This window comes from Hibiscus syriacus, unplaced genomic scaffold (genome assembly GCF_006381635.1).
Source record: "Hibiscus syriacus cultivar Baekdansim isolate YM2019G1 unplaced genomic scaffold, ASM638163v2 tig00111569_pilon, whole genome shotgun sequence".
Classification (NCBI taxonomy): domain Eukaryota; kingdom Viridiplantae; phylum Streptophyta; class Magnoliopsida; order Malvales; family Malvaceae; genus Hibiscus; species Hibiscus syriacus.
In genome coordinates this window covers 323,195-349,286 of record NW_024063123.1, presented here as the reverse complement: position 1 = coordinate 349,286, position 26,092 = coordinate 323,195, and the positions used below count along the sequence as shown (strand labels likewise).

At 33.9% G+C, this 26,092-nt stretch overlaps 2 protein-coding genes and 1 pseudogene across 3 annotated transcripts; all 3 read left to right on the top strand.

Moving 5' to 3' along the window:
- Positions 1-4,229: 4,229 nt before the first annotated feature.
- LOC120165104 (serine/arginine-rich splicing factor RS2Z32-like) lies at positions 4,230-6,982 on the top strand. 2 transcript variants are annotated; one of them, XM_039174686.1, is made up of 7 exons: positions 4,230-4,310; positions 4,779-4,896; positions 5,426-5,465; positions 5,608-5,703; positions 5,942-6,141; positions 6,224-6,310; positions 6,516-6,982. In XM_039174686.1, exons 2-7 carry the CDS (start codon positions 4,790-4,792, stop codon positions 6,898-6,900), a joined length of 915 nt encoding a protein of 304 aa, XP_039030617.1. In that variant the 5' UTR covers positions 4,230-4,310; positions 4,779-4,789; the 3' UTR covers positions 6,901-6,982. The 2 variants fall into 2 exon arrangements, with proteins under 2 accessions (XP_039030617.1, XP_039030618.1); XM_039174687.1 differs by having other exon boundaries at positions 4,297-4,310; positions 5,210-5,465.
- Positions 6,983-10,327: 3,345 nt separating this feature from the next.
- On the top strand, positions 10,328-19,045 carry LOC120165083 (annotated as a pseudogene).
- On the top strand, positions 17,267-24,738 carry LOC120165084. The gene is made up of 9 exons (XM_039174672.1): positions 17,267-17,271; positions 19,688-19,861; positions 20,072-20,180; positions 21,910-22,069; positions 22,480-22,628; positions 22,789-22,940; positions 23,135-23,249; positions 23,405-23,547; positions 24,452-24,738. Exons 2-8 carry the CDS (start codon positions 19,740-19,742, stop codon positions 23,531-23,533), a joined length of 936 nt encoding a protein of 311 aa, XP_039030603.1. The 5' UTR covers positions 17,267-17,271; positions 19,688-19,739; the 3' UTR covers positions 23,534-23,547; positions 24,452-24,738.
- Positions 24,739-26,092: the final 1,354 nt, after the last annotated feature.

Below are 26,092 nucleotides of genomic sequence, written 5' to 3'. Positions count from 1 at the left end.
AAAAAATAAGATAAACTAATCTAGTTACCACTGAACTTTAGTGTTTGTATCTATTTTATCACTAAACTTTAAATTAATATAATTATACTATCGAACTTTAATTTTATCTTTTATCATAGATTAGGCTGTTAATTTAGAAACAAAACGATGACGTGATCGATAATTTGATGATGTGTAACACTCCGAATTTGAATCGATAAATCTGAAGAATCTAAGATGTCACATTGAATCGATAATTTTTTTAGTTATATTGAATCGATAATTTTTTAGTTATCTAATCCTACTTAAAACCAAACCACATTTAAGATCACTAAACGTTAAGTATAAAAACATTTAAATCAGACTAAAACCCCATGACTTATACATCAAGTACAAAAAAAAACCTTATAGACTCGACTCTACAAGGTTCTATACTATACATGTCTATTAAAGTAAATATTTATTGTACTCTAGAGAGATTAAATGAGACTCTTTTGATAATGATGTCGTTGTCCCACCATATAAACCGAAACAAGAAATAAGCCTACAAACCGAAACCAAAAGGGCAAAACTTTGCCACACCGAGACTCGGCAGAAGTGCGTGGAAGCCTCGTCAAAGAAGAGAAAGCCATCGGAAGTCGAAAAGCCATCGCCGAACTAAGGTAAAAAATTAACCTTTTGCTATAGATCTACATTATTTGGGAATTTGTTTTCAGGATTTTGGATACGGTTCGGTGATCCTGGGGACGAGGAGAAGTTTCTGGGTGAATTTGATTTTTCCGGCCACCGGAGGCAGCGGCCGGAGTGGCGGAGTTGTTGCTGTAGTATGATTGGCGCTCGGTCAGCTATCGAGGAAGGGGAGAGCATTTGAGAGGATTTTTGAGATTTTTTTTTTGGTTTGGTAAAAAATGATATATATATATATATATTTGGTTTTTTTTTTTGCTATTTATAGTCGAGGGACCTTTGTGCAAATAGGAGATAGTTAAATTATTTTCGCAATCTCTCAAGTTTTGATGTGTAATTCATTTTGGTCACCTATTTTAATTTTGCCTCTGAATTTTCAATTATTTCAATTTGATCCTTCGCTATATTTGTTATATTTTACGATTTAATCCCCTAACCTTTTGTTTTCTTTGGCAGATCACTTTCTAATATTAATTCAAGCCATAAAGATATAATTAATTCAATTCGGTCCTTTTTTTATTTGTTTTTTAGCATTTTTTAAAACAAACATATTTCTTCCTTTTAACATATTTTCTTTTTTTTCTCTTTTAAAATTTATCATTTTTTTTAGTTTATTCGTTTTTTTGTTTTAATATTTTCTTAATTTTATTTTATTTCATTTTATTGCTTTTCACTTTTAATATTGTGTATTTTTTTTTTCATTTATTTTAACATTTTTTATTTTACCATTTACTATTTATTTTTACTTTTTAGGGACAACTTTAACCAATCAAAGGTGTGTAATTTGAATCAAAATTTTAATTTCAATTTTTCGCAATTAAGGCAATCGACAAATTAAATGATACCAAAAGGGCAGTTCAATGGTGCTAATCCTTCCTTAACTGTAACCGACTCTTGAATCCGACATATTTCCGGTAAGACACATATCAAGTAAGATGGTGTCCGATCAACCTTAATATTTTTTAAAATGATCGGTGGTGGCTCCAACCCATTTATTCAAGTCGAAGCCCAATTCCGGGCCCACCCAAAAGACGGTTACGACAAGAAGAAACTAATGTTGTTGGAGAACTTCCCAGGGCTCAAAAGAAGGCTCTTGATGAGCTTAAACAACTCATTCAAGAAGCACTTAACAAGCATGAATTCAGTGTCAAAGAAGAAGAAAAATTGTAGCTGAGAAAAAACAGAAGAAGAAGAAAAGAAAGAGGATAAAGAGGAAGATAAACCTATTATTGCTGTTGAAATTTCAGAAGAGTCCAAGGTAGAAATTTAGGAGGAGAATTCAACAGGATATTGTAACAAGTGTTGGTGTTGGTGTTTCCACTGATGTATGAAGAAGAAGAAGAAGAAGAAGAAGAAGTCATTAAAGGGTGTGGGGAGATGTCGCCAGAGTTTTAGAATTAATCCAAGGAAAGCAAGAGACAATAGGTATGCAGAGGAAGAAGAAGAAGAAGAAGAAGAAGAAAAAGGAGAGAGAGAGAGAGAGAGAGAGAGAAATATGTTGAAGAAGAGATAACGTGGGTGTTTTACTAGTTTTAGTAATTTAACCTTCAATTTTTCCTTAAGCAAAACTACGTTTTTTTTACTTTTTGAGTATTAAAATAGTCGTGCAAAAATGACATCGTTTTGGTGAAGGAGCCACGTCAACAACGTCACGGTCTGAAGATGCCATGTCATCATGCCATTAACAGCGGGATGACATAATTAGAGTGAAACATAAACGCCAGTGATAAAATTGGTAAAATTGAAACGTAAGTGACATTTCGAGTCTGAGCTTAAAGGTGAGTGGTTTTTGAAGTAATTAACCCTAATTTGTAATATCAAAATTTTATTTGATAAAATTAAAATTAAAATTTTAAAAATGGATATTTAAAATATACTTAAAATGGGTTTACGAACCTTCAACCCAACATACCATGAAATCCCAAGTTCGCTTATCGAAAAATTGATTCCCAAATCAAAGTCAATCTAACATTTTAATCCCTAAATTATGACCCGCATCTTAAATTAGTCTCTAAACTTTTGAATACTTCAAATCCATCCCCAAATTAATCCATATATGTAATTAATTTCACCATAGTTAAACCTAAATTTTGTTTTTTTTAACATATAATAATATAATATGGCCTAATGATTTTATTAGCAAGGGGTGTGATTAGCATATACGTATAGTTTGAGGTGAAATTGGAATGTTAAAAAAGTTTGGGGACCAATTAGAATGAAGGCCATAGTTTGTGGATGAAATTCAAATGCTTAAAAGTTTGAGGACTAATTTAGAATGAGTCTTAGTTTAGGGGTGAAATTAAAACATTTAAAATTTTAGGGACCAATTTAAAATGATGGTCATACTTTGAGGACATGTGATACATTTAACTCTATAAATTTAAAATATTATTTTAAAAAATTAAAATGCTATAAATCTTTCATCAAGAAATTTATTCCTTGAAATACTATGACATTAAGTGTGTGTTATATGCTTAATATTTTTATAACTTTACATTTTTACCATTCAATTATAATTAAATTATACGAATCAAATTACTTCAATGGTTAAATAAATAGTTATTATTCCTAAAAATCTCTGATTCGAGCCTAGTAATTACAACAGAAATGATTGAACGTTCATTGTCAAATAACTGAAAATATTTAGAGCCTATACTATATTAAAATCACCTTAACTTAATAAAAAATATAATTAAATTTATATTGATTCAATTTTATTGTCCTTTCCTTCTTAATTTATTATAAACTAATGCAAGATCAAATTCTCATTTGGATTGATGTTTTTATTGGACAAAAATTCTTAAATGGTTATTTATTTCTTTACTTAATAAATTATTTGATTAAACGGGTGGGAACCATGACATATATAAAAAAGAAAACGTTTAATATAAAAAAATAAGTGTCTAAATTATATTTAAAATTAATTTTTTTGTCTAAATTTTTTTCTTAAAAATAAGTGTTTAATATTTTTTCTATTATATTTTTAGGTGTCTACAATTAAAAAACTCGTTAAGTGGCACATATCACATTTATATTTTTTATTTTTTTAAAATAAATATTTTTTAAAAAAATCTAAACATGGCAAGTGTCATTTAACTTTTTTTAAACGATAATCACTTAAAATGTAGTGGAAAAAACATTAGACGTACTTTTTAAATAAAAAAATTTATGCACTAAAAGTCAATTTTAAGTATAGTTTGAACACTTAATTTTTATATTAGAGTAAAAAAAATAAATGATATAATTTCTTTAATTTTATTGAGGTCTTAAAATTGAAAATATCTTTATTTTATATTTTATATGTTCCAAACTTTAAATTAATTCAATTAAAAATTTAATGCGCATGTCAAATTCTGAAATCTAAAATATTCTCTTAATGTATAATTATATGGATTTTAATGGTTAATGAAGATTAAATTTGTAATTTATTTTTTTGGGTTAAACTGTTAATAAATCTGTATGGGGGTATTCTGGTGATTTCATGAAATCTGTTTTTTGACTGACCCTTATCCCTAGCCCTATTTATATATAGAAAACAACGTTGAATTAATCTCTCTCTCTCTCTCTCGCTCTCTCTCTCTCTTCACATCGAGAACTCTAGGTTTTTTCGCCTTTTTCTTCTTCGCCCCGTCTGAAATTTCATCGTAAGCTTATTTTATTCATTAGATTTCTTATGTCTTGTTTCGATTTGAGTTATCCCTAGTTAGTTTGTTTAATTTTTTTATTATTTGTCCATAGATCTGAATGATTCTGGAGCTTTTAAAATTGTGTTTGCTGCTTTTTATGTTAATTGCTTTACTAATATTACTTATTTTTCAAGTTTTATTATTTTTTAATGATAATTTGTAGATGTATTTTAGGCTTGCGTTGTATGAAATTGAAATCTGAAAAATTAAATATAATTTTTCCAAAAAAAAATCTTGCCAAAATTCTGTTGCATTATAATGCTGTAATTTTAAAATCAATTACGATTATGTGCTCTACCACGGTAGCCTTTTGAGATATCTTGATCTCTAGTTACTTTTGATTGTTCATTGTAAGAACTAAGCTGCTTTTATTATATAAGTCTGTGTGATTGTATTTTTGAGTTCTTATACGAAATAATACTATAGGGAAAGAAGCTATGCCGAGGTATGATGACCGTCGTGGTGGCACTCGTCTGTATGTTGGCCATTTGTCTTCGAGGACAAGATCACGCGATCTTGACGACATGTTTAGCAGATATGGGAGGTAATCCAAGTCTTTTGTTATCTTGAATGAAGTAATCTATAACATTTATAATTGTTGCATTTAGCTGATTGGTTTAATGGTTGCATGTCGCTTAGTAAACTTGTTTCAGGTGTCTTAGTTTTTATTTTTCTCTGTTTTGGTGTTATGTTTTTTCCTGTTGAATTAGTGTCTTTTGGATAGGTTCAGGGTCGGATAAAATAGAGCCCTTGTCAAGCCCTTGTTGTAATGCTTGACATCCGGTCTTTCTTATATGAGTGAGAATGTTGTGACCCTCCACGTGTCTGTATGGTTAACTTGAATGATCTTGTTGAAGGTCTGTTGGCTTTTGCCTAACCCGGAGGTCTATGGTGAGAGGGTGACCTTGGTGGATTTGGCGAGTCTTTCTATATTGTTATTCGTGTTTTTAGCGAAATGGCAACAGTCTCAAAAAGTGGTGTTTTTGGTTCATCTGTGATGTGAGTGGCAAACTATCAACCCTTTGATAATTGTGTCATGATGGCCTTACTGTTTCTGGCACCCGTTTACGCAGAGTACGAGATGTGGATATGAAGCGCGACTATGCATTCGTTGTATGTATTTCTCACACCTTTACCTTCATCCCAAACTTTTTCTTATCTATAATATCTTCACTATTTGTATAAAATATGACCATTCTTGCTTGGAACCTTTTTCTTGCCTGCGTTTGTATATTGTTCGCATTGTTGTTTATAGGAATTCAGCGACCCAAGAGATGCCGATGATGCAAGATATGCATTGGATGGTCGAGACATAGATGGAAGCCGAATTGTTGTTGAATTTGCCAGAGGAGTAAGTTTTCTGCTGACTTTTTTAACCTTCAAGAGATTTTGATCTTTCAAAGGTTAACCTTATGGTATCAAAAAGAATCCTTTTATGTTATTTGCTGCATGGTTTTTGCATTGAAATTGGAATAATTTTCCCCGTGTTATTTTGAATGTTATGCTGGTCTACATCATTTTATCTTGTTTTCTACTTTTCTTTTATCATTATTGTTTGAACATTGGATCTGATTTGATTTGCAATTTAGGTGCCACGTGGTCCAGGTGGATCTCGAGATAACCCTGGAAGAGGTGGTCCCACTCCTGGGTCGGGACGTTGCTTCAACTGCGGAATTGATGGTCATTGGGCTCGTGATTGCAAAGCTGGGGATTGGAAAAATAAGTGTTACCGGTGTGGGGAACGAGGTCACATAGAAAGAAATTGTCAAAACAGTCCAAAGAAACTAAGGTTGTCCCCTTCTCCCTTTCATCCACTTTTGTTATTTCAACTTGTTTTATCTATTATGCTGACAATAACTATTTTGTTGCAGCCACAGACCACGCAGTTACTCACGCTCTCCTAGCCCCTACCGCGGTAGAAGCAAAAGCCTCAGTAACAGCAGGGGACGCAGCAACAGGTTTGTGTTTAGCTTTCTTTGGCATTGAGTTCTTAAATGCAAATTACCTTTGACATTTTCCTCTAGTTCTGCCTTGGGTAACAATCCAATTCGTTCTAAAACAAAATTAAACATTTTTGTTGAAGTATATATTTAAATCAAAAGAATATAGCAAATCTGCAGTTTTTTTCAATTCTCTGTATGCTGAATCTTGTCCTTTATGCAGTAGATCAAGATCTCCTGTTAAGAGAGACCGAAGCTATGACCGTGAAGATAGAAGGTCAAGGAGCTCTAAGCACCACAGGGGTTCTCCTTCCCCTTCTCAAGGGAGGAAGCATAGTCCGGATCCTGAGGAAAGAAGGCCACGAGTGAGAGGTAGCCTTTCCCCAAGGGATCGCCGACAAATTAATGGTTCAGATTACAGTGCAAGTCCTAGGGGAAGAAGCAGAAGCCCTGAAGCTGAAGCGGATGCCGAGGACAGGGCTCTTGGGAATTCCACAAAGGAAAATGGTGAGAGCGGCAGCCCTTGTCCTCCACCAAGGGATGATCGAAGCCCTATTTATGATGACGAGGATAATAATGCTTCCACCAGACGCAGTGAATCAAATTAAGGCAAGCGGTGGTTTGAATTGGGTGTTATGCTTATTAGTGACAATTTGTGTTTTTTGCAGTAACTTTGAATTTTATTTTATATGTTTATAACTTTTTTAGTACTTGAATATTTTAAGCTCGCCTTTTTAAATATACTTCCCATGAAAAAATGGTCGTAGCTTTGTTTTTGGTATATATATATATATATATATATATATATATATATATATATAGCGTTTGGTATTTCAATGATATTGATACCGATTAAACTAATATTTCAATACTCGGTTTGCCTGTCGATCTAAACTAGCAGTCTAATGATAATCAGCCAATGGCTTCTACAATGAAAACTCACGTAAGATTAGTTTAAGCTAAGTATTATAACAAAATATTGAAGGTTATGCAAATTTGATAATTAAGTTTACAAAACTATAACAAAGTATTTTTTTATGTCGATTTAATTCTTCCTGCTTCACATAATTTCATCCTGAAAAAGTTAAATTTTATTTTGTTAGTAAACTAGAAAAGAGTAGAAAGGGAAATGTGTTTGGTAAAAGTTCTTAATTTTTATTTTTATATCATCAATTTATTCCATCTTAATTGGGAAATTGCACTCTTATTTTAAAGGAAAATAAATATTATTTACAATAGTTATTTTATTTTTATATAATCTTTAAAATAATAAATAATTAAAAAGATCGAATATAAATTTTTTGATTCATGTACAAAACTTCCACTCTTGTTGAGCAAGGGTTGATTTCTATTGAATAAAATCAAAATTTTTATTTTTAAATTTTTATATTTAATATTGGTATTTAAAACATTTAAATATGGATATGAAAATATAAAATTTTATGCGTGCTTTATTTTTTTTAATGAAGCAGATTCAACATCAAATGGTTCTCATAACTAACTTTCCCTCCAACTATGGAGTATGAGTGTAAAAAATATTATTTAATATATCATCAACTTCACAAACTGTAATTTAAATGATATCAAATCTATTTTTAAATAATAATAATGCATTTCATATCTTATTTTTTAAGTGACATATTTTAAATAAGGATGATTCTTCTACGTTCGATGAGCGGCGATGAAACACCATTAATGATGAGTACCGATAAATTAATTTATAAAATGTTAAAATTCTAAATGACTCAACTTATAATTATAATTAATTGAAAATTTAAACGTAAATTATTTAAAATAGAAGGTAAACTATACAAGTGACCACCTAACTATTGCCCCTTTTCATTTTGACCATCATTTTTTAAATTTTATCAATCAGGTCACAATACTATTTAAATGCATTCAATAAACCACTTTAATCACTGTTACTTATATATTCTATCAATTTGGTCCTAATTTAATAATTAAAATAAATTTACCCTCAAATATATCAAAGTAGTTAATGGAGAGTAATCCAATTTAACGCCGGCATATACAATTTTTCTTTTCTCTTTATCGGCTTTTATTATTTCTAATAATAAAGTAAAATAAATATGTCAAAGTTTTGTGATGAGACGTGCCAACATTTCTCCATGTTCTTCGTTTTCTAGCTTAAAATACAATATTTTACATTGATACATGCAAGACAATTAGTGTAAAAAATTTCATGTGTTTAAATTATATCTTTCAATGATTTTAGGAGTTTAAATTAGATGTTTTATTTTATTTTGTAATTGCTTTTAAACTGTTTGTTTAAAAATATTTATTTTTTATTACTCAGCTATCAAGTATTATAACTTTACTTTTACCTAATTCGTCACATTATAAATAAAACCTAATTGTTTTGGATTAACTTTTAAGAGTTTACATTTTGATTTTACTTAATATAGATGCATTTTTGAAATCAAAGCGTTTGATATTTAATTTTTTTAATTTCTCAAAAATGAAACCAATTTTTTGTAAGTTTTATTTTCTTTTCTTTCTTGTTTGTTTTCCTACAAATTGAAAGAACAAGATGAATAAATACTACTTAGGCACCATTTGATTTGAGGGTTAAGTTTATATTAATTTATTAAAACTAAGACCAAATTGATAAAATATATAAATAACATGGACCAAATGTGTAATAATATCAAATATTTTAACTGTCACATCAGCTTTTCTGTTAAAATTAACGGTAAGTGACTTAATTGAATGTATTTAAATAACTGAGTGACTTGATTGAAAAAATTTCAAAAATGGTAGTCAAAATAAAAAGGCAATAATTAAGTGGTCATTGGTATAATTTACATTTTATTTTAAATAATTTATTTTTAAAAATTTCAACTAATTAACGTTGAGCATTTTAGAATTTTAAATTTTTATAAATTAAATTAATAGTATCATTGTTAGTGGTCCTCGTAGTATAATTTTCTTTTAAATATTAACCCAACAAGAAGAGAATAACAAATAAAAATAATGTTACTTTCGGTTTATGGTGATCAGATATTAGAATCTTTTTGCTAATGGGGTATTAGCGTATATTCCTTGAACACCATTACAGATAATAAAAGTAAAAAATAACAGTAGAAAAGGAGAAGCGTGAGTTAACGAACTTTATACCTACTCGTTTTCACTATTAATATTTTGACGGTCGAATTTAATTATATTAATTTTGTATATCATCTTAACAATACATATTTGATGACTCGGATTTTTTTCCACATAAAGTAAATAATTAAATACTTTTAATTGATTCAAAATTATATATGTACCAACATACTACTCTATAAGAAATTGTAAAAGTGTATAATACCACTTTAAATATAATATAATTTAAATAAATTACAATAATTTGTTATTATCATAAACCATATAATATAATAATTCAATGTTTATAAAACTTGTAATCAAAAAAATGTTTATAAATTTATATAAGTATAATATAATTATAAATATCACATACAATTTAATTTTCACTATCATGTTATAATAAAATTAGTGATTTTTTATAAGATATTAATTACATATCAAATCATAATAATTCGATGTAAAAAGTATAATTTGATTTAAATAATTTTAGTGATCGATAAAAAAGGGATAAAGTAAATTTTAGCCTTTGAAATTGATATATTTTTTTACCTTACTTCATAAATTTTATTTTAACACATTAATTCCTAAATTTGACTAATTTTTTATTTTAATTTGATTATTTGATATTTAATATTAAATTATATCATAAAAATATAAGTTCAAAGACTGATAAAAAAAACTATAAAGACTAAATTAAACAAATTATGAAGTTGAAGAATTGAATTTTACTTTGGTCTCAAATCAGTAACTTTTACCAAAGAGGCGCCAAGAGCTTATAAATATTTGATTCTCGGTGATAAACCCAAGCTGTTAAATTCCCCCTTCTTCGTTGCATCATTTTTCCGGCCAAACCCTCACAGTCCTTCCAATTTTGCCTTTCCTTTTCCTTTTTTCTTTTTTCTTTTTTCTTTTTTCTTGTTTCTTTGTTTCCCTCCGATAACACCCGTGGACCCCCACTCCTACGCCGACTCTAGAAACCCAAGAACCACCGACGTCTCCCTTTCCCTCTACTTCATGTCAGGTTTTCCCTGAAAATGGTGAGAAAAGGTTTAAGGAAAAGTGAAAATTTTAGATTTCAGAAATGAATTCCGTGTATTTTCATTCATGATTCCATTGTTCTGGTAAATTTCATATATATTCATCAGATAATGCAATTATTTATTGATAGATGTATAATTTTTCTAACAGCATAACCGTCTGGTCTACCTCAGCATCCAACTATGGTATTCCTTGTTTGATCTATTAATTGCCTTCCAACCCAGTTACCATCCTCAGCCCAACTTCCGTGCCCATCTGCTGAGCCCCTCATCTGCCCCAATAACAGGTAACTCTCGAATTCCCAATTCATTTTTCAATTTCCCATTTTTCATATCTGTAATCCCTAATTCATCTCATTCTCTTCCCAATTTCTCATCTAAAGTCATGACAATGCCCCCTTCTGCAGTCGATGCTTGTCCTCAAGGATCGAAATCAAGAAATTGCGACTTCAGCACGTTGAAATCCTCCCAGGTAGCGTTCTCCAGTCCAAAGTTCACCCACTGAATTAATAACTGAGTGATGCGTTTATCTAATACCAGGAGAGGATAGACACGAAGTTGACCCTCAGTATTGACCTCGGGTAGATCTCTAGAGGTAACTACTTCCTGTCCGATTTTCTTTTTCAAAAGGCTAATATGGAAGACATGATGTATTTTTGAATTTTCAGGCAATTTCAATTTATAAGCCACTGACCCAATTTTTTCTATAACCTTGTAGGGTCCATAATACCTGGCTGAGAGCTTTAGATTCTTCCTCAGTGCCACCGATGACTTCTTATATGGTTGAAGTTTAAGGTAAACTTCATCCCCCACTTGTAACACTCTGTCACTACGTTTTTTGTCTGCATAATGCTTCATGCGCTGTTGTGCTTTGTCAAGCTGTTCATATAGTATTGTATTCATACCATCTCTCTCCTGTAATAATTTTTGTACATCTGCTACCCTTGAGTCTGTTGACCAAGTCATAGTATGAGGAGTATACCCATAGAGAGCTGTGAATGGAGTTGTTCCCAAAGCAGTGTGGAAGCTGGTATTATACCACCATTCTGCTTGGGACAACCATTCACTCCAACTTGTAGGTTTCATAAAACACATTCCCCTCAAATATTGCTCTAAACACTGATTTAATCTTTCTGTCTGACCATCAGTTTCTGGATGGTAGGCTGTAGTGAAGATAGTATTAGTTCCCAATAGCTTAAGTAATTCTGTCTAGAAAAGACTTGTAAAAATCTTATCCCTGTTAGATAAAGCTATTTTTGGCTGCCCATGTAATTTGTACACTTGGTCCAAATAGACTTTAGCTACCTCTGTTGCAGTAAATGGATGTACTAGAGGTATAAAATGTGCATATTTGGTAAATTTGTCAATGATAACCAATATGCAGTTATACCTGTTAGAGGTTGGAAGTCCTTCAATAAAATCCATAGTGACAAATTCCCAAGCTTGTTGTGGAATAAGAAGTGGTTGAAGTAAACCTGGTTTCAAAACATGTTCATCCTTAATCCTTTGACAAATGTCACACTGTTGCACATAGTCCTTAATCATCCTCTTCACTCATTTCCAATAAAAATAGGACTTCACTCTATGGTAAGTAGCTTGGATTCCTAAATGTCCACCTTGGGGTGAGTCATGTAAAGTTTCTATGATCTGTTTTCTTAAGGAACTGGTCTGCCCAATATAAACCTTACCCATGTTCCTTAAAACCCCTTTGGAATAAGTCCATTTTGTTGCATCTAGAACAGAAACAACTAACTGAGTAATCATTTCTGTAGCCACTAAATCATTCTGATAACTCTGCTCAACCTCTTGGACCCAAGTTGGAATAATAACAGTAGTTGTTTGTTGCAATTCCACCTCATTCGTATCTCTTCTAGATAAAGCATCTACTGCCAAATTATGTATACCTTTTCTATATTGAATAACATAATCCAATCCCAACAACTTTGTGATCCATTTCTTCTGTATGGAAGTAGTTAACTTATGTTCTAACAAATGTTTCAAAGCCTCATGATCTGTTTTAATAATAAAGGATCCCCCTTCCAAGTAATGCCTCCACTTAGATATGACCATTAGTATGGCCAGATACTCCTTCTCATAAATGGACAGATCTAGTTGTTTAGGTCCTAAGGCCTTGCTGAGATAAGCCATTGGTCTGCCTTCTTGAGATAAAACTGCTCCAATTCCCTTAGAGCTTGCATCTGTTTCCAAACAGAAACCTTTAGTGAAATTAGGCAATGCTAAAACAGGTGCCTGACACATTACAAGATTGAGTATTTCAAAGGCAGCTTTGCTTTCTTCTGTCTACTGAAACTGATCCTTTTTTAGCATAGTGGTTAAAGGTTTAGCAATCTCACCATACCCTTTAATAAATCTCCTATAATATCCTGTCAAGCCTCTGTCAAGCCTAGGAATCCTCTTAAAGATTTTAAATTTTTTGGCAATTTCCATTGCTGCATTGCCTGAATCTTTGCTGGATCAGTAGCTACTCCTTGGCTAGATATAATGTAGCCTAAATACTCTACCTCTCTTTGACCAAAGAAACACTTGGTTCTTTTTGCAAACAACTGATTCTGCTTTAAAACTTCCAAAACAATTCTGAGATGCCTAATATGACTTTCCAAATCAATGTTGTAAACAAGTATATCATCAAAAAAAACCAATACAAATTTTCTTAAATAGGCCTCAAATACTTTGTTCATTAAAGCCTGAAAGGTTGCTGGAGCATTTGTCAACCCAAAAGGCATAACTTTGAACTCAAAATGACCATGATGAGCATAAAGGCTGTCTTAGGAATGTCTTCAGGAGTAATTCTAATCTGCCAATACCCTGACCTCAAATCCAGTTTAGAAAAATAAACTGTCCCACTCAACTCATCTAATAAATCCTCCACCACAGGAATAGGGAACTTATTTTTTATAGTTAACCCATTCAACTGCCTGTAATCTATACACATCCTCCAACTTCTATCTTTCTTCTTAACTAACAGACAAGGTGAGGCAAATGGACTTTTACTTGTCTGAATTATAGAAGAAGATAACATTTCTTTAACTTGCTTTCAATCTCTGACTTCTGATGGTAGGGAATTCTATATGGTCTGATGTTTACTGCCTCAGCACCCTCTTTTAATATGATTGAATGGTCATGTTCCCTTTGGGGTGACATTCATCTTGGTTCTTCAAAAATAACTGAATATTCTTCCAGTAACCCTTGTAATTCAGCATGTACTTCATTACAACTAACCTCCCCACTTAACATAAAGATTTCTCGTGTGATATCATTATTTTTTTCCATCAATTTCTGCAGCTTACTGTTTGATATCAATATAACAATAGTTGAACTCGACCCCCCTTTCAAAGTAACATCTTTCCCATCCTTCTGGGAGCTTAAGGTCATATTGTTAAAATCCATTAATAATGGACTATATTTTCTCAGCCAATCCACCCCTAATACCATATCACTACCTTCCAGAACTAAAACTCTGAAATCATGTTCAAACTGAGAACCTTGCATTCCGCATCTTAATTTTTTACTCATAGCAGAACTATATAATTTTTCTCCATTAGCAACTGTAATGGTTAAAGGATAGTCTTCTCTAATTCCACTCCCTCTTTAGACCACTGACCAGTTATAAAGTTGTGAGTACTTCCATTATCTACCAGAATGTTCAAAGGTTTTCCTGAGATATGACCTTGAATTCTTAGAGTGTTATGACCTGCCTGTCCTGGTATAGCATTAATAGAGATTTCAAGTTCACCTTCCATAGATTCTGCTGCTTTATCCTCATTGTCTTCTGTTTCCACATTCACAAACTCTTTTGTATCTTCTATCTCCTCCATATAATTCAGCTGCTTAACTTTACATTGATGTCCTGGACTGAATTTCTCACCACATTTATAGCACAGTCCATGTGTTCTTTGTACTCTACCAAAGACTGTTTACTCTGATTAGTATTTGAGCAACTCCTCTTTGAGGTTGATTCAGAGTAGGGTTAGGAGATTTGTAGATGGAACTATGCCCTATAGGTGTCATTCTAGGTTGAAACCTCAACTTCATGCTTTCCACCTCCCAATTCAACTCAACCAATTTTGCTAGTCTGAAAGCAGCAGCCAGAGTGGTTGGATTATAAACTTTCACTCTGTGCTTAATTTCTTCTTTCAACCCACTCAAAAAACTAGAAACAAAATACCCTTCCTCCAAGAATGGGTTGTACTGCAACATATAAGATCTCAGCTCCTCAAACTTCTCATGATAATCTTCTACAGAGTTATTTTGAATCAGCTTATTAAACTCCTCCATAATGTCATTACAATTCTGATCACCAAATCTATGACATATATCTGCTACAAACTCATGCCAGTTCACCTATGCTTCTGGGCTATATAACCATCAAACCAAATCTCAGCCTTTCCAATTAAGTACATTGTAGCTAATTCTATTTTCTGGTATTCAGGTACTTTAAAGATGGAAAAATATTTATGACATTTCCTTACCCAGCCTCTTGGGTTTGTCCCATCAAACATCTGAATTTCTATTTTTGGCCTGAAAACATAATTTGACTGACCCTCTCCACCAACAGATGACTCTATTTCCTTCTATTTTCAATTTTTTCACATCCATAATATCATTAAGTGGACTTTCACACTTTTGAGGAATAACAGCAGGTCTAGATGATAATATTCCAGGTTATCATTCCTGAAAGTATATTTCTCATGCTCATTAAAAACTGTTATTAAGCATGGTTGCTCACCTCCTTTTTTTGTTTGATCTTCAGCTGCTTGCAATCGGCCTTTATCAGACAAAGGTGAATCCTTTTCCTCAGCTGCCTGGTTCACCATCTGCAATATTCTCTGCAAATATCCTCTATTCTCAATCACTCCAGTTTCCAGTGTTTGTATCCTTGCTTCCAGCTCACTTTTCTGACCAGCCCACCAAGATGGTAAGGCCTCTTCATTCCCAGCTTCCACTGATTGTTCTGGTGTCTCTATGGTTCCACTCTTCTTCATCTGATTACCAATTGTCAGGTTTTCCCTGAAAATGGTAAGAAAATGTTTAAGGAAAAGAGAAAATTTTAGATTTCAGAAATGAATTCCGTGTATTTTCATTCATGATTCCATTGTTTTGGTACATTTCATATATATTCATCAGATAATGCAATTATTTATTGACAGTTGTATAATTTTTCTAACAACATAACCGTCTGGTCCACCTCAGCATCCAACTATGGTCTTCCTTGTCTGATCTGTTAATTGCCTTCCAGCCCAGTTACCATCCTCAACCCAACTTCCGTACCCATATGTCGAACCCCTCATCTGCCCGTAACTCTCGAATTCCCAATTCATTTTTCAATTTCCCATTTCTAATATCTGTAATCCCTAATTCCTCCTTTTCTTCCCAATTTCTCATCTAAGGTCATGACACTTCGACTTCCCTTCCGCTACCATCCACGGCGTTGCTTTCTTCATCCTCTCTTCCTCTCACGTCGGTCAACTCTCCTTCGACACCCGCTCTCTTTCCATCCACCAAGTCCTCGACCCCTTCAACCTTTCCCCACTCCCTTTCTCCCTTTCCTCTTCCCCTGACCCGATCAAAGGAACCCAGCTTTCCATTTCATTCCCGAACGACCCTGGTTTCAATTCCTTATTCATCGTTTTCTCCACTTCCCCTTCCTCTACCGCCCTCCAATGGCTCTCTCCGCCCCAGACTTTTAACAAGAGACACCCTTTCGTCTACACTCAGTGCCAGTCCATCCATGCCCGCTCCATTTTCCCATGCCAAGACACCTCCGCCGCCCGAATCCGTTACACCGCTCTGCTCAACATTCCCTAGTAGTTGTCTGCCGTTATGTCCGCCAGCCACGTAGAAAGGCGGCCACCAGTTGCCGACGAAGGATATTCGCATATTTTGCCGCAAGGATTTAATTCATTATGGAGTTCCGAAACAAGGGTAGTCGAGCAGTTTCACATGAACCAGCCGATCCCGCCTTATTTGTTCGCTTTTGCGGTTGGGGAGCTAGGGTCAAGGGAAGTTGGGCCTAGGACTAAGATTTATGCTGAGGCGGTGGATAGTCTTTTGGATGCTCCTTCGCCAGGACGGAGGAGATGATCATGCAAGGGGAGAAGTTGTTTGGAAACTATCCTTGGGAGAGATTCGATTTGCTTGTTCTGCCGCCGAGTTTCCCCTATGGCGGAATGGAGAACCTGAGGATGGTTTTTTTAACCCCAACCGTGATTAAAGGAGACGCCACTGGGGCGCAGGTGGTGGCTCATGAGCTCGCTCATAGTTGGACGGGAAACTTGATCACTAATCGGAACAACGAACACTTCTGGTTGAATGAGGTAATACTCCGTTTTTTTAAAACTATTCTTTTTGCAAGTATGAAGGATTTTATGTTTGAGCCGAATTTATAAAATTTTAGTAGCCAACATTTTTAGGGATACCAAGCATATTATCAATAGAAAATACTTAAAAATGATAATTTGAAATTTTCGAAAAGGACGATCGTCTTATATTTTGTTCGATAAGCCGGGATTTTTCCATTTTGTGATGTCTTTTGACCTTTGCAGACTAGGTAATTTTGGTTTGTTTCTTTTGTGGTCACAGGGATTTACAACGTATGCAGAAAGGAGAATTGTTAAAGCTGTGCTGGGTGAAGATAAAGCTGTACTGAACACTGGAATTGGTTGGAAGGGTTTAAAGGATTAAGTGGAGAAATTTAAGGATAATTTGGAATTCACCAAGCTCAAAAACAGTCAGGAAGGAGTTGATCCTGACGCGATATATTCTGAAATTCCATACGAGAAAGGTTTTCAGTTCCTGTGGCGCATTGAACGCCAGGTATCTTGAAGCCTTTTTTCTTTTAATGGTTTCACTTTGTTTGTAAATAATGTTGGTGCATTATTTTGTGTTTTTACTGGAATGCTTAGATTGGAAGACCGACCTTTGATGCATTTATCCTGGATTATATTGATGAATTCAAGTTCCAATCAATTGACACCAAGACATTTCTCGACTTCCTGAAATTTAAAGTCCCTGGAATAGAGGAAGATATAGACCTGGTGTTGTGGACTGAGGGAACTGGTATATCCCACCAGATGCATGCGAACCAGTATCCGATCTATACACCAAAATTTTGTCATTGGCAAGTGAATTCAAACTTGGGAGGATTCCGGGGGAAGATGAAGTTGCAGACTGGAAAGGGCAGGAATGGGAGCTCTACTTAGAGAATCTGCCTAGAGTTCTCGAGCCTTCTCTGGTAGTACTTGTTTTCTCTTAAAACGACCATTTCTTCTGGTTTATTAGATTGCATGATTTTATAATGCTTTTTTGAACTTCCAGTGTAAAGATTACTTGTTCCTTTGAACTTCCTTAGATTCATATAAAGATGAAATTTTAATTAGTGGATGCAATTAAACTACTATGCTAGATGTGTGCTATTGTGGGCATGGAAGGAAAATTAGGTTAGGAACTAGCATGCCAAGAAAAAGGTGTGGGTTGAATCCATTGAAGAATAAGAAGTGGCATGTTTGAATTGATTCGACTTGTAAGGAGAAGACTGTAAGAATTGCCTCCACGGTATCGGATGGAGGATATCATGTCGATGAGCAATTATGCAAGAGGGACTGATTTTTTTTGGGAACTCATTCGGATATAGTTCGAAAAGAGCCAAACAGCACAACATATGCTATTAGCCGGCTAACCTATTTATTAGGAAGGGACTAAATGTCATGTAGTTCTCTTATCCTTTTTTTAATCAATGACTGAAAACGTGTACTGAGATTAAAACATATTGATGTCAATTAGCTGCCACGGGAAACTTTTCAAGTTGCTTGGTTTCTTTGGCTGCATTGAGGGAGCAAGATCCTTTTGTAGGGGATGGATTTGCTAATGTTGTTGAATATAAAGCTATACCGTTTTCTGTGATGCTAGGCTTTTTCTAAGGTTTTAGAGTTTTTGGATGTAATCTGCACTTTATTTTCCCTGGTAAACTTGAGGCTGTTCTTAGATATGAAGCTTTCATGCAGATCTTTTAATTTAGTCCGAACCTTTTAAATTTTACCGTATCTTGTGAGCAGTATGTCTTTTCTTTTTTCTTGTTTGGTTGTGTGGGTTGGTTTCACCAGAGCTCGTTTTGTTGGTCTCTTCACTCGATACGTTCGACACTTCAAATCATTGTATTTTGTTGTCAACTCAATCTCTGGTATACGAAATTGTTCATGCAGGTCTTAGCCTTGGACGAACGCTACAGACTAGCGGACTCAAAGGATTATGAAGTGAAAGTGGCTTTTCTTCAACTAGCGATCTTATCCAAGTGCAAAAAAAAAATCTATGGTGAGGTGGATAAAACTTTGAAGGAAGTTGGGAGGATGAAGTACCTTCGCCCACTTTACACGGCTCTCGTACAAGGTGATGGGAAAGAGGAAGAGAGGAGTCTGGCCAAACGCGTGTTTTCAGAGGCTCGTGAGTGTTATCACCCCATAGCTCGAGGAGTTGTCGAGTCGATCCTCGCCAAGCAGTGATCTAAAATGGTGCATTGACACACTATGTAATAAATGAAATGGTGCATTAACAAATTTTCCATTCCCTCTCCTTTCCATCCTCCACTCCATGCTTGGTGGTGAACCGATTTTGTTGATAGATGCTCATGGCTAAATATCTTATGCACTTGTGCTTAAATTTCTCTCTTGTTTTCACCTGTGAAATATTGTTTTCTTTTTTGTTAAAATTATCAAACACAGTTTAAAAAAATAAATAAATAAAATTAACAAACATTTTTTAGGATTGAAGATTAAACAATGAAAATATTAACAAAATTAAAGAATTAGAGCGTTGAATTTTTTTCTCATCGATGAAAATATATTTTAATGGACAAGAGATCCTTTAAGCCTGTTTATTATTATTATTATTATTATTATATCAAAATTTATTAAATCAAATTCATGCACTTTTTTGTATTTAATTGAAAATATGTAGTAAATATGAAAAAGTATATGTTTATAAGGCAACACCCGCATGGGAAAACGGAGGAGGAACCAATGTGGCGCTCAATTCGCCAGCTGCTCCCTTCTTTCTCCGTCCGTACAACCCGCACCCAAACGCTGCCTTACTCTTCCTTCCTCTCTCTTTCTTCCCTTCTCCCTAAACCCCAACCCTCCGCTTTCTTCTTCGCTTCCTCTAAAACCCTACGCTCAGTCGCCACTTCATCACCCTCCACCTCCATCTTGTGGACGTTCAGCGTGGGCTGCGGCGTCAGCCGAAGTATCATCGCCAGATGCATTTCATCGTTCTCGACTCCGCAACCGGAAATGGTGGTTGGTTGGAACGATGCGGTTTCTTGCTCGAAAGTCGGCGATGGCGGCGATGATGGGGCGGTGGAAGAAGGCGCTAAACGCTCTATTCCTGTTCGAGCTTATTTTTTCTCTACCAGGTTTTTTGTCAATTCATTTTGCTTTTTCTTTTCAATTAATTATTGAGCTTTAATGGGAAATCATTAGAATCGATTTGTTTCCAAAGCTTTTACTTTTGGTGTTGTATATTGGGGTAAATATTAGAACTTCTAATTTCTGATTCTTAAATCCTAAATAAATTTACTTAGCATACACTTTACTTATATGATTTTGTCCCCTTTTGGGTGTAGTGTGGATTTGAGAGGATTGGCGGAGCAGAACAAGCAGAATATTATACCGCCGACGTCACGAATGACTAACTATGTTGTTCTGAAGTTTGGTGATCTTGCTAGTTCCCCTGTAAGTTAATTGTAACAAATTTATTCTGTTATTAAGAGTGCTAAGATCAATTACTTTAATCAATTACAATTTTGTTTTATGATGATAATTTTTCTGTAAAAAATGCATTCTAATCAGTAATCACTGATGGAGGTTTTGTTTCTTATGTAATATTTATTCATATATTTCATCCACATAACTGTTGTAATCAGGGGGAAAGGAGAAGCTAATTAGGAAAAGATGGCGAGTTCCTATGAACCATCAATGAACATTGAAATGAGATTCTTCGTCTTGAGTTTAACACTTGGAACTTAAAACTTGCTACTTATATGTATTATTGCGGCAGTCTTTTTATTTAAACGTGTTTAACTGCCTATGTATTTGGCGTCAGGAGGGCTAGGACGCTGTTGTTTTCACTATGCTGCAAATAGGGATGGACATGGGTCGTGTAGGGTTGGGTTTTTGGCTGATCCGAAAATCTAAAGCTTCTACCTGACCTGTCCCAGATTTTTGGGGGTTAAAACCCTCTCTGACCTGAAACAAATAAAAAGCCCTCATATTTTATTCAAAAAATAAGGGGATTATATATGTATATATATAGAGTGTCATTATAATAACCTATTTTCCCCTTTTTATTCTGTAAAAATAGGGAGGTAATTGGAAAAAAATGGAGAGGGGTGTTATAGTAATTATCCTTAAATACATAGGAGAAAATTATACTAGTATTCCGGGTCTTGTATTTTTCACCCTAAATCCAACTCTGTCCTGAACCTGTTTTTTTAAAATCCTACCTTACAGGGTTGAGTTAGAACCTGTCGGGTTTGGGTCCCATGCCCATTCCTAGCTGCAAGTTCATGAAAAGCTTTTTCCATTTTTCCTTATAGGGATGACATATTTGGGGATTTTGCGAGTAAATTGAAAAGCTTTTATTTATTTTGTTATAAACCTATAATAATATCATTTCTCTTGGTTATGAAATATTGGAAAAGTTAAAGAATAAGGAACTTCTTAATTATTCATGCATGCATTAGTTTAAACAGTAAAAATGAGGTGTGCTCTTGCTGTAAGCCAGATTTTATTTTGAGATTTGTCATAATGTTATTTATCTGTGTGCAGCTTTTTTGCTCTCTTTCTCTTTCTCTCTCTCTCTCCCTCTCCCGTGAATTGACTTAAGCGGCATATATCTCTAAGCCATCTGAGCTACATTTAGAGCTTAAATTACCTAATGTCAGCTAGAGAAACAGATACAATATCTGATTTGCTTCCTATAAACGGTTTTCTGTAAAAATGTTTCCGGATAGATCATAGATTTTTAAATTGGCATGAAAATTTTGAATAGATATGAGATTTGGCCATCATTTTATGAGGCATTCCACACTCTTGACTATTTTTCTCTAGACAGCAATGGCTCTATCATTTTTTTTTTTTGATAAGAATGACAGGCCTCCTTAAAAACCTCCTTCTTGATTAAAGAAGGAGGAAAAGAGTGCCTTAGAAACTTTATTACTCCTCCGAAATTACATAAGATTTAACATAAACACCATACTGAAAAAACACAACAGACTAAGCTACTCAACAGACAACCAAAAACCTAAACCAAACGATACAACGCACTGGAAACGACTAAACATCAACCAATTCCCATCTTTGCTAACCTGTCAGCCTCCCCTTTACACACCCTTGGAATCAGTCTAATTGAGTGCACCCTGTCCGAGATAATTTAGTTGAATTTGTAATTTCTTTTATTCAGGGTCCTGGTGTTTTCATAAGTGGAAGTGACTGCTGTTTTATGGTGGTGTTCCAGTATGGTTCCATCGTGTTGTTTAATGTTCGTGAATGTGATGTGGATCAGTATCTGAAAAATGTTGAAAAACATGCATCGGGATTGCTTCCTGAAATGAGAAAGGACGGTGAGTTCATAAGTTCCACTTTTTAAATACAACATATATTATATTATCTGTATTTCTTGCCGGTTTCTTTCTTTCCTTCTTATGCATGTCCCATTCAGCCATTCTTGCATTCACCAGATACATTGTGGTTTCTCGTATATATGTTTCAATACATGCACATGAATACACATACAGACAAGTTATTAGAGATAGTTTGGGTTTCAACCTCGTATTTTACCGTCATTTTCAGTGGATTCCTTCTTAATAACTCATTCATTTGATGCTGTGTTTTTATCATTCAATTTTCTGACTAGACCCTGTTTTAAGAGATTAGATCTGTTGCTTTCACAAGGAACAAAGAAATGCAGACGGTATTGCAATAAAGGAGTTCTGTTTGATGTTTTTGTTTCTTTTTGATATGTTACGAGCAGAATATGAGGTGAGAGAGATGCCTGCTCTAAATACATGGATGCAAGGTGGATTGGATTACATCATGTTGCAGTTTTTAGATATTGATGGAATCCGTACCATTGGAAGTGTTCTTGGTCAAAGTATTGCTCTCGACTATTATGTGCGCCAGGTGCGTAGTGTTTGATTGCCCGTGTCTGCTTTATGAACATTTAGCTTGATAATGACAGTCGAAACTTTTTTCCTTAGGCTGATGGGATGGTTGCGGAATTTACCGACAGTCTGCTTTATGAACATTTAGCTTGATAATGACAGTCAACTTTTTTCCTTAGGTTGATGGGATGGTTGCGGAATTTACCGACATAAATCGTGGGATGGAAAAAACAGGAACATTTACTATGGACAGAAAGAAACTTTTTCAGATAGTAGGAAAGGCAAACTCTAATCTTGCTGATGTGATTCTTAAGCTCGGGCTTTTTGAGAGGTAACTTTTTTACCCATTAAGAAGGTAATCAACCCCCATTATGTACCGTGACCATATAAATTTCTCTAAGGCTTCTATTTCCAAATGAATTTGTAATAATTTCACATCATTTTTTTATTCATCTCATAATGGGATAAAAATACGAACAAGAATGACTATTTTGGAGCTCATGCATTTTTTCTGGGTTTTAACAGATCAGATATTGCCTGGAAAGATGCCAAATACGCCATAATCTGGGAATTTCTGCGAGATGAATTTGAATTAACTCAAAGATTTGCAGGTCTTGATTTCAAGTTGAAGTTCGTTGAGGTATGATATTTGCTCTCTTAGAAATGTCTGTCTTTGCAAAAAAGCATAGATGCGGAAATATCCCATATACATACACAATGAAAACAATGGTGATAAATGATATCGTACATGTTTAGCTTCTATCATGTGACATCCCTTTGTTTCTGCTTTTGCAGCACAACATTCGGTTTCTTCAAGAAATTCTTCAAAATAGGAAATCAGATTTTCTGGAGTGGCTCATCATTGTGTTGATAAGCACCGAAATCGTCATCTCTCTTTATGACCTCATCAAGAGGTCTTTATGACCCTTGGATTCAAGGTTAGTAATTTTTCACATTGTCAAACTATTTCTCATCAAAAGTGGCTTTTGGCAGTAGATTTACTTTCTCTAGTTAGTTTTTGCTGTAACGATTAGATTAACTACGTCTACATGACCATTTTGATTCTTGTAAATGATATGGGTTCATAGGAATTTAGCTTTCATATATATTGTTTTGTTTTTTTGAGGGGAAAAAATAAAAGAAAATGAACTTCAATTTTATTTTTGCTAATTTTTTTCTGTAATTGATGAGATTTGAAACCTATAAATTTGTTGGAAAAAAACCTTATTTGGATCTTGGAATTAAGAATAATTTTAATGAATTATACACAGGAAACTGTTTTATCTTATTTTCCTTCCAATGCTGAAGTGAAACATTGGCATTAATCAAATTGGTTTAATTAAGAATTTGTTGGTACCTCGTTGGTTAAAGGAAAGGTTGTTATTTCTAGAAGTTCCAGGTTTGAGCACCATAAACTGCACAGGGTATTTGAGCATTTATTATCAAATAGTTGAGAGTGTTTAGAACATATACTATCACTTGTAAGAGCCCTAGATTAATCAAAAAATTTACATGATCCGGAGAGAAAGTAATAATAGGTTGTTTAAGGGTTTATGCAATAGTGAGTCTAATATATTTGTTCAGGAAATAGTTAGTATAATGCTAAGGAAGAAATTTATTAATTGAATTGATACAGTAAAAATGTTCATCGTTGTTCTGTGTTGGAAACATTCAGGAGTAGTTGATTTTTTTTTTTTTTTGTATAACCACTGGTATCCGATATATTGAATTATACTTTCTGCAGCAGTTCTACTTCTTGGATAATAAATATAAATTTATAAAAAAAATGTATCGGAATTGTTGTCAGATCATTTGGGTTGCTGAATTTAAAACCAAAACCAGCTTTGCAGATTAAGGTTGCTCCCCTTGTTGGATTTCTCGCTTCAACTTCTGCTACTGCAAATTATATGCATACTGTTCCACAGATCCTCCATTCCATTGTTCATGCACTTCTTTTGGGCCCTAATCCATTGAACCATGAAGTGCATGCTTCATCGTATCATCGAAGGCTCTATAACAAACATCGTGAGCGAGGTTAATGATCCCATGAACTATCTCAAGACGATATTGACATCATTGTTGGTCGACATTTGAATCAAAGGAAAGACGATAATGACATCATTGTTTGTTGACATTTTAATCAAAGGGAAGAAAATATTGACATAATTGTTCTTCGACATTTGAATTAAGGGATATTTAGTGTAACCCCCAGGCCCAGTCCTTAAGTTAGATCCAAATCAAAGTGGTTACATATCCCATTTAGAGATTTTTTTTTAAAACAACTTATAATACATTAAATATAATACATAATAAAATATAAATAATACATAACAAAATATAAATAATACAGATAAATCCAAAATTATAGCAAATACATGTCACCAAACACAACTGAAAAAAAATATAGAGATATACGTTTGTATGAAATAAGTAGTTGATCTTAACTGATGTCAAATCTGCTGCTTACTGTCTGCTGTTATCTGAAAAAGGGTAAAACTATAGAATGAGCTAAAAAGCTCAGTGTGCTCCAAACAGTGTATAAAAGCATACGAATAAAATATTGTAGTAAAATTGGTTATCAAACATGTTTTAAAATATGAACACTACTTCCATCCGTCAAGTCCAAAATGTGTAAGTTCCCCATAACCATACACCCACCGTCAAGTTCAGTAAGGCCCTGAGCACACAGCCGAGTTGCCGGTAAGTAAGGCCCTAAGCACACAGCAGAGGAGCCTCCAGGTATACTTCCTTCAACATTATTCCCCCAAATAAATCATGTTCTGCTCATAACGGATATATATATCAAAATTAAAACATAATTCAGGTCAAGTAGCATATCAGAATCCATGTCAAGTATCATATAAAAATCCAGGTCAAGTATCATATCAAAATCCATGTCAAGTATAATATCAAAATCCAGGTCAAAAATCAGATAAACTATTCATATGATAGTTTTAAACATTAAGATAACACCGTCAGGAAACACACCTGTAACAGTTTGAGAAATCAGATAGGGAAGCCTAGTACTGGGTTTGTCAATCACGCTCTGCTGCAGCGCTAGATCCTACGAATTGGAAAAATCCATATTAGAATCCTAATATAAATAATCTTAATTTTTATTTAAATAATATACGGAAACCTACGGGTAATTCTTGTAGTACGCAGTTCAGGATGATTTAACGAACGAACAACTTCAGACCTAACTGATCCACGCTCAGGTGAAACACGAGTACCTTCATAAAAGATTTTATTGAATCAATTCCTTAACCAAAACTCAAATAAATAATCAAAATATTAAAAATACTAAGCCTTTTGGTTTCACATGCTCGATTCGGGGATTTCGGCTCAAAAATTGGCAAAACGGACTTCGGAATCAAATTCAGGACGTCAAAGAACATAAAGTATGACTTTTCGAAATTTTGAATTCTTGGTCAAAATCAAAGTCAACGAGTTTGACTGACGATTTGGAGACTTTCGGGTTTG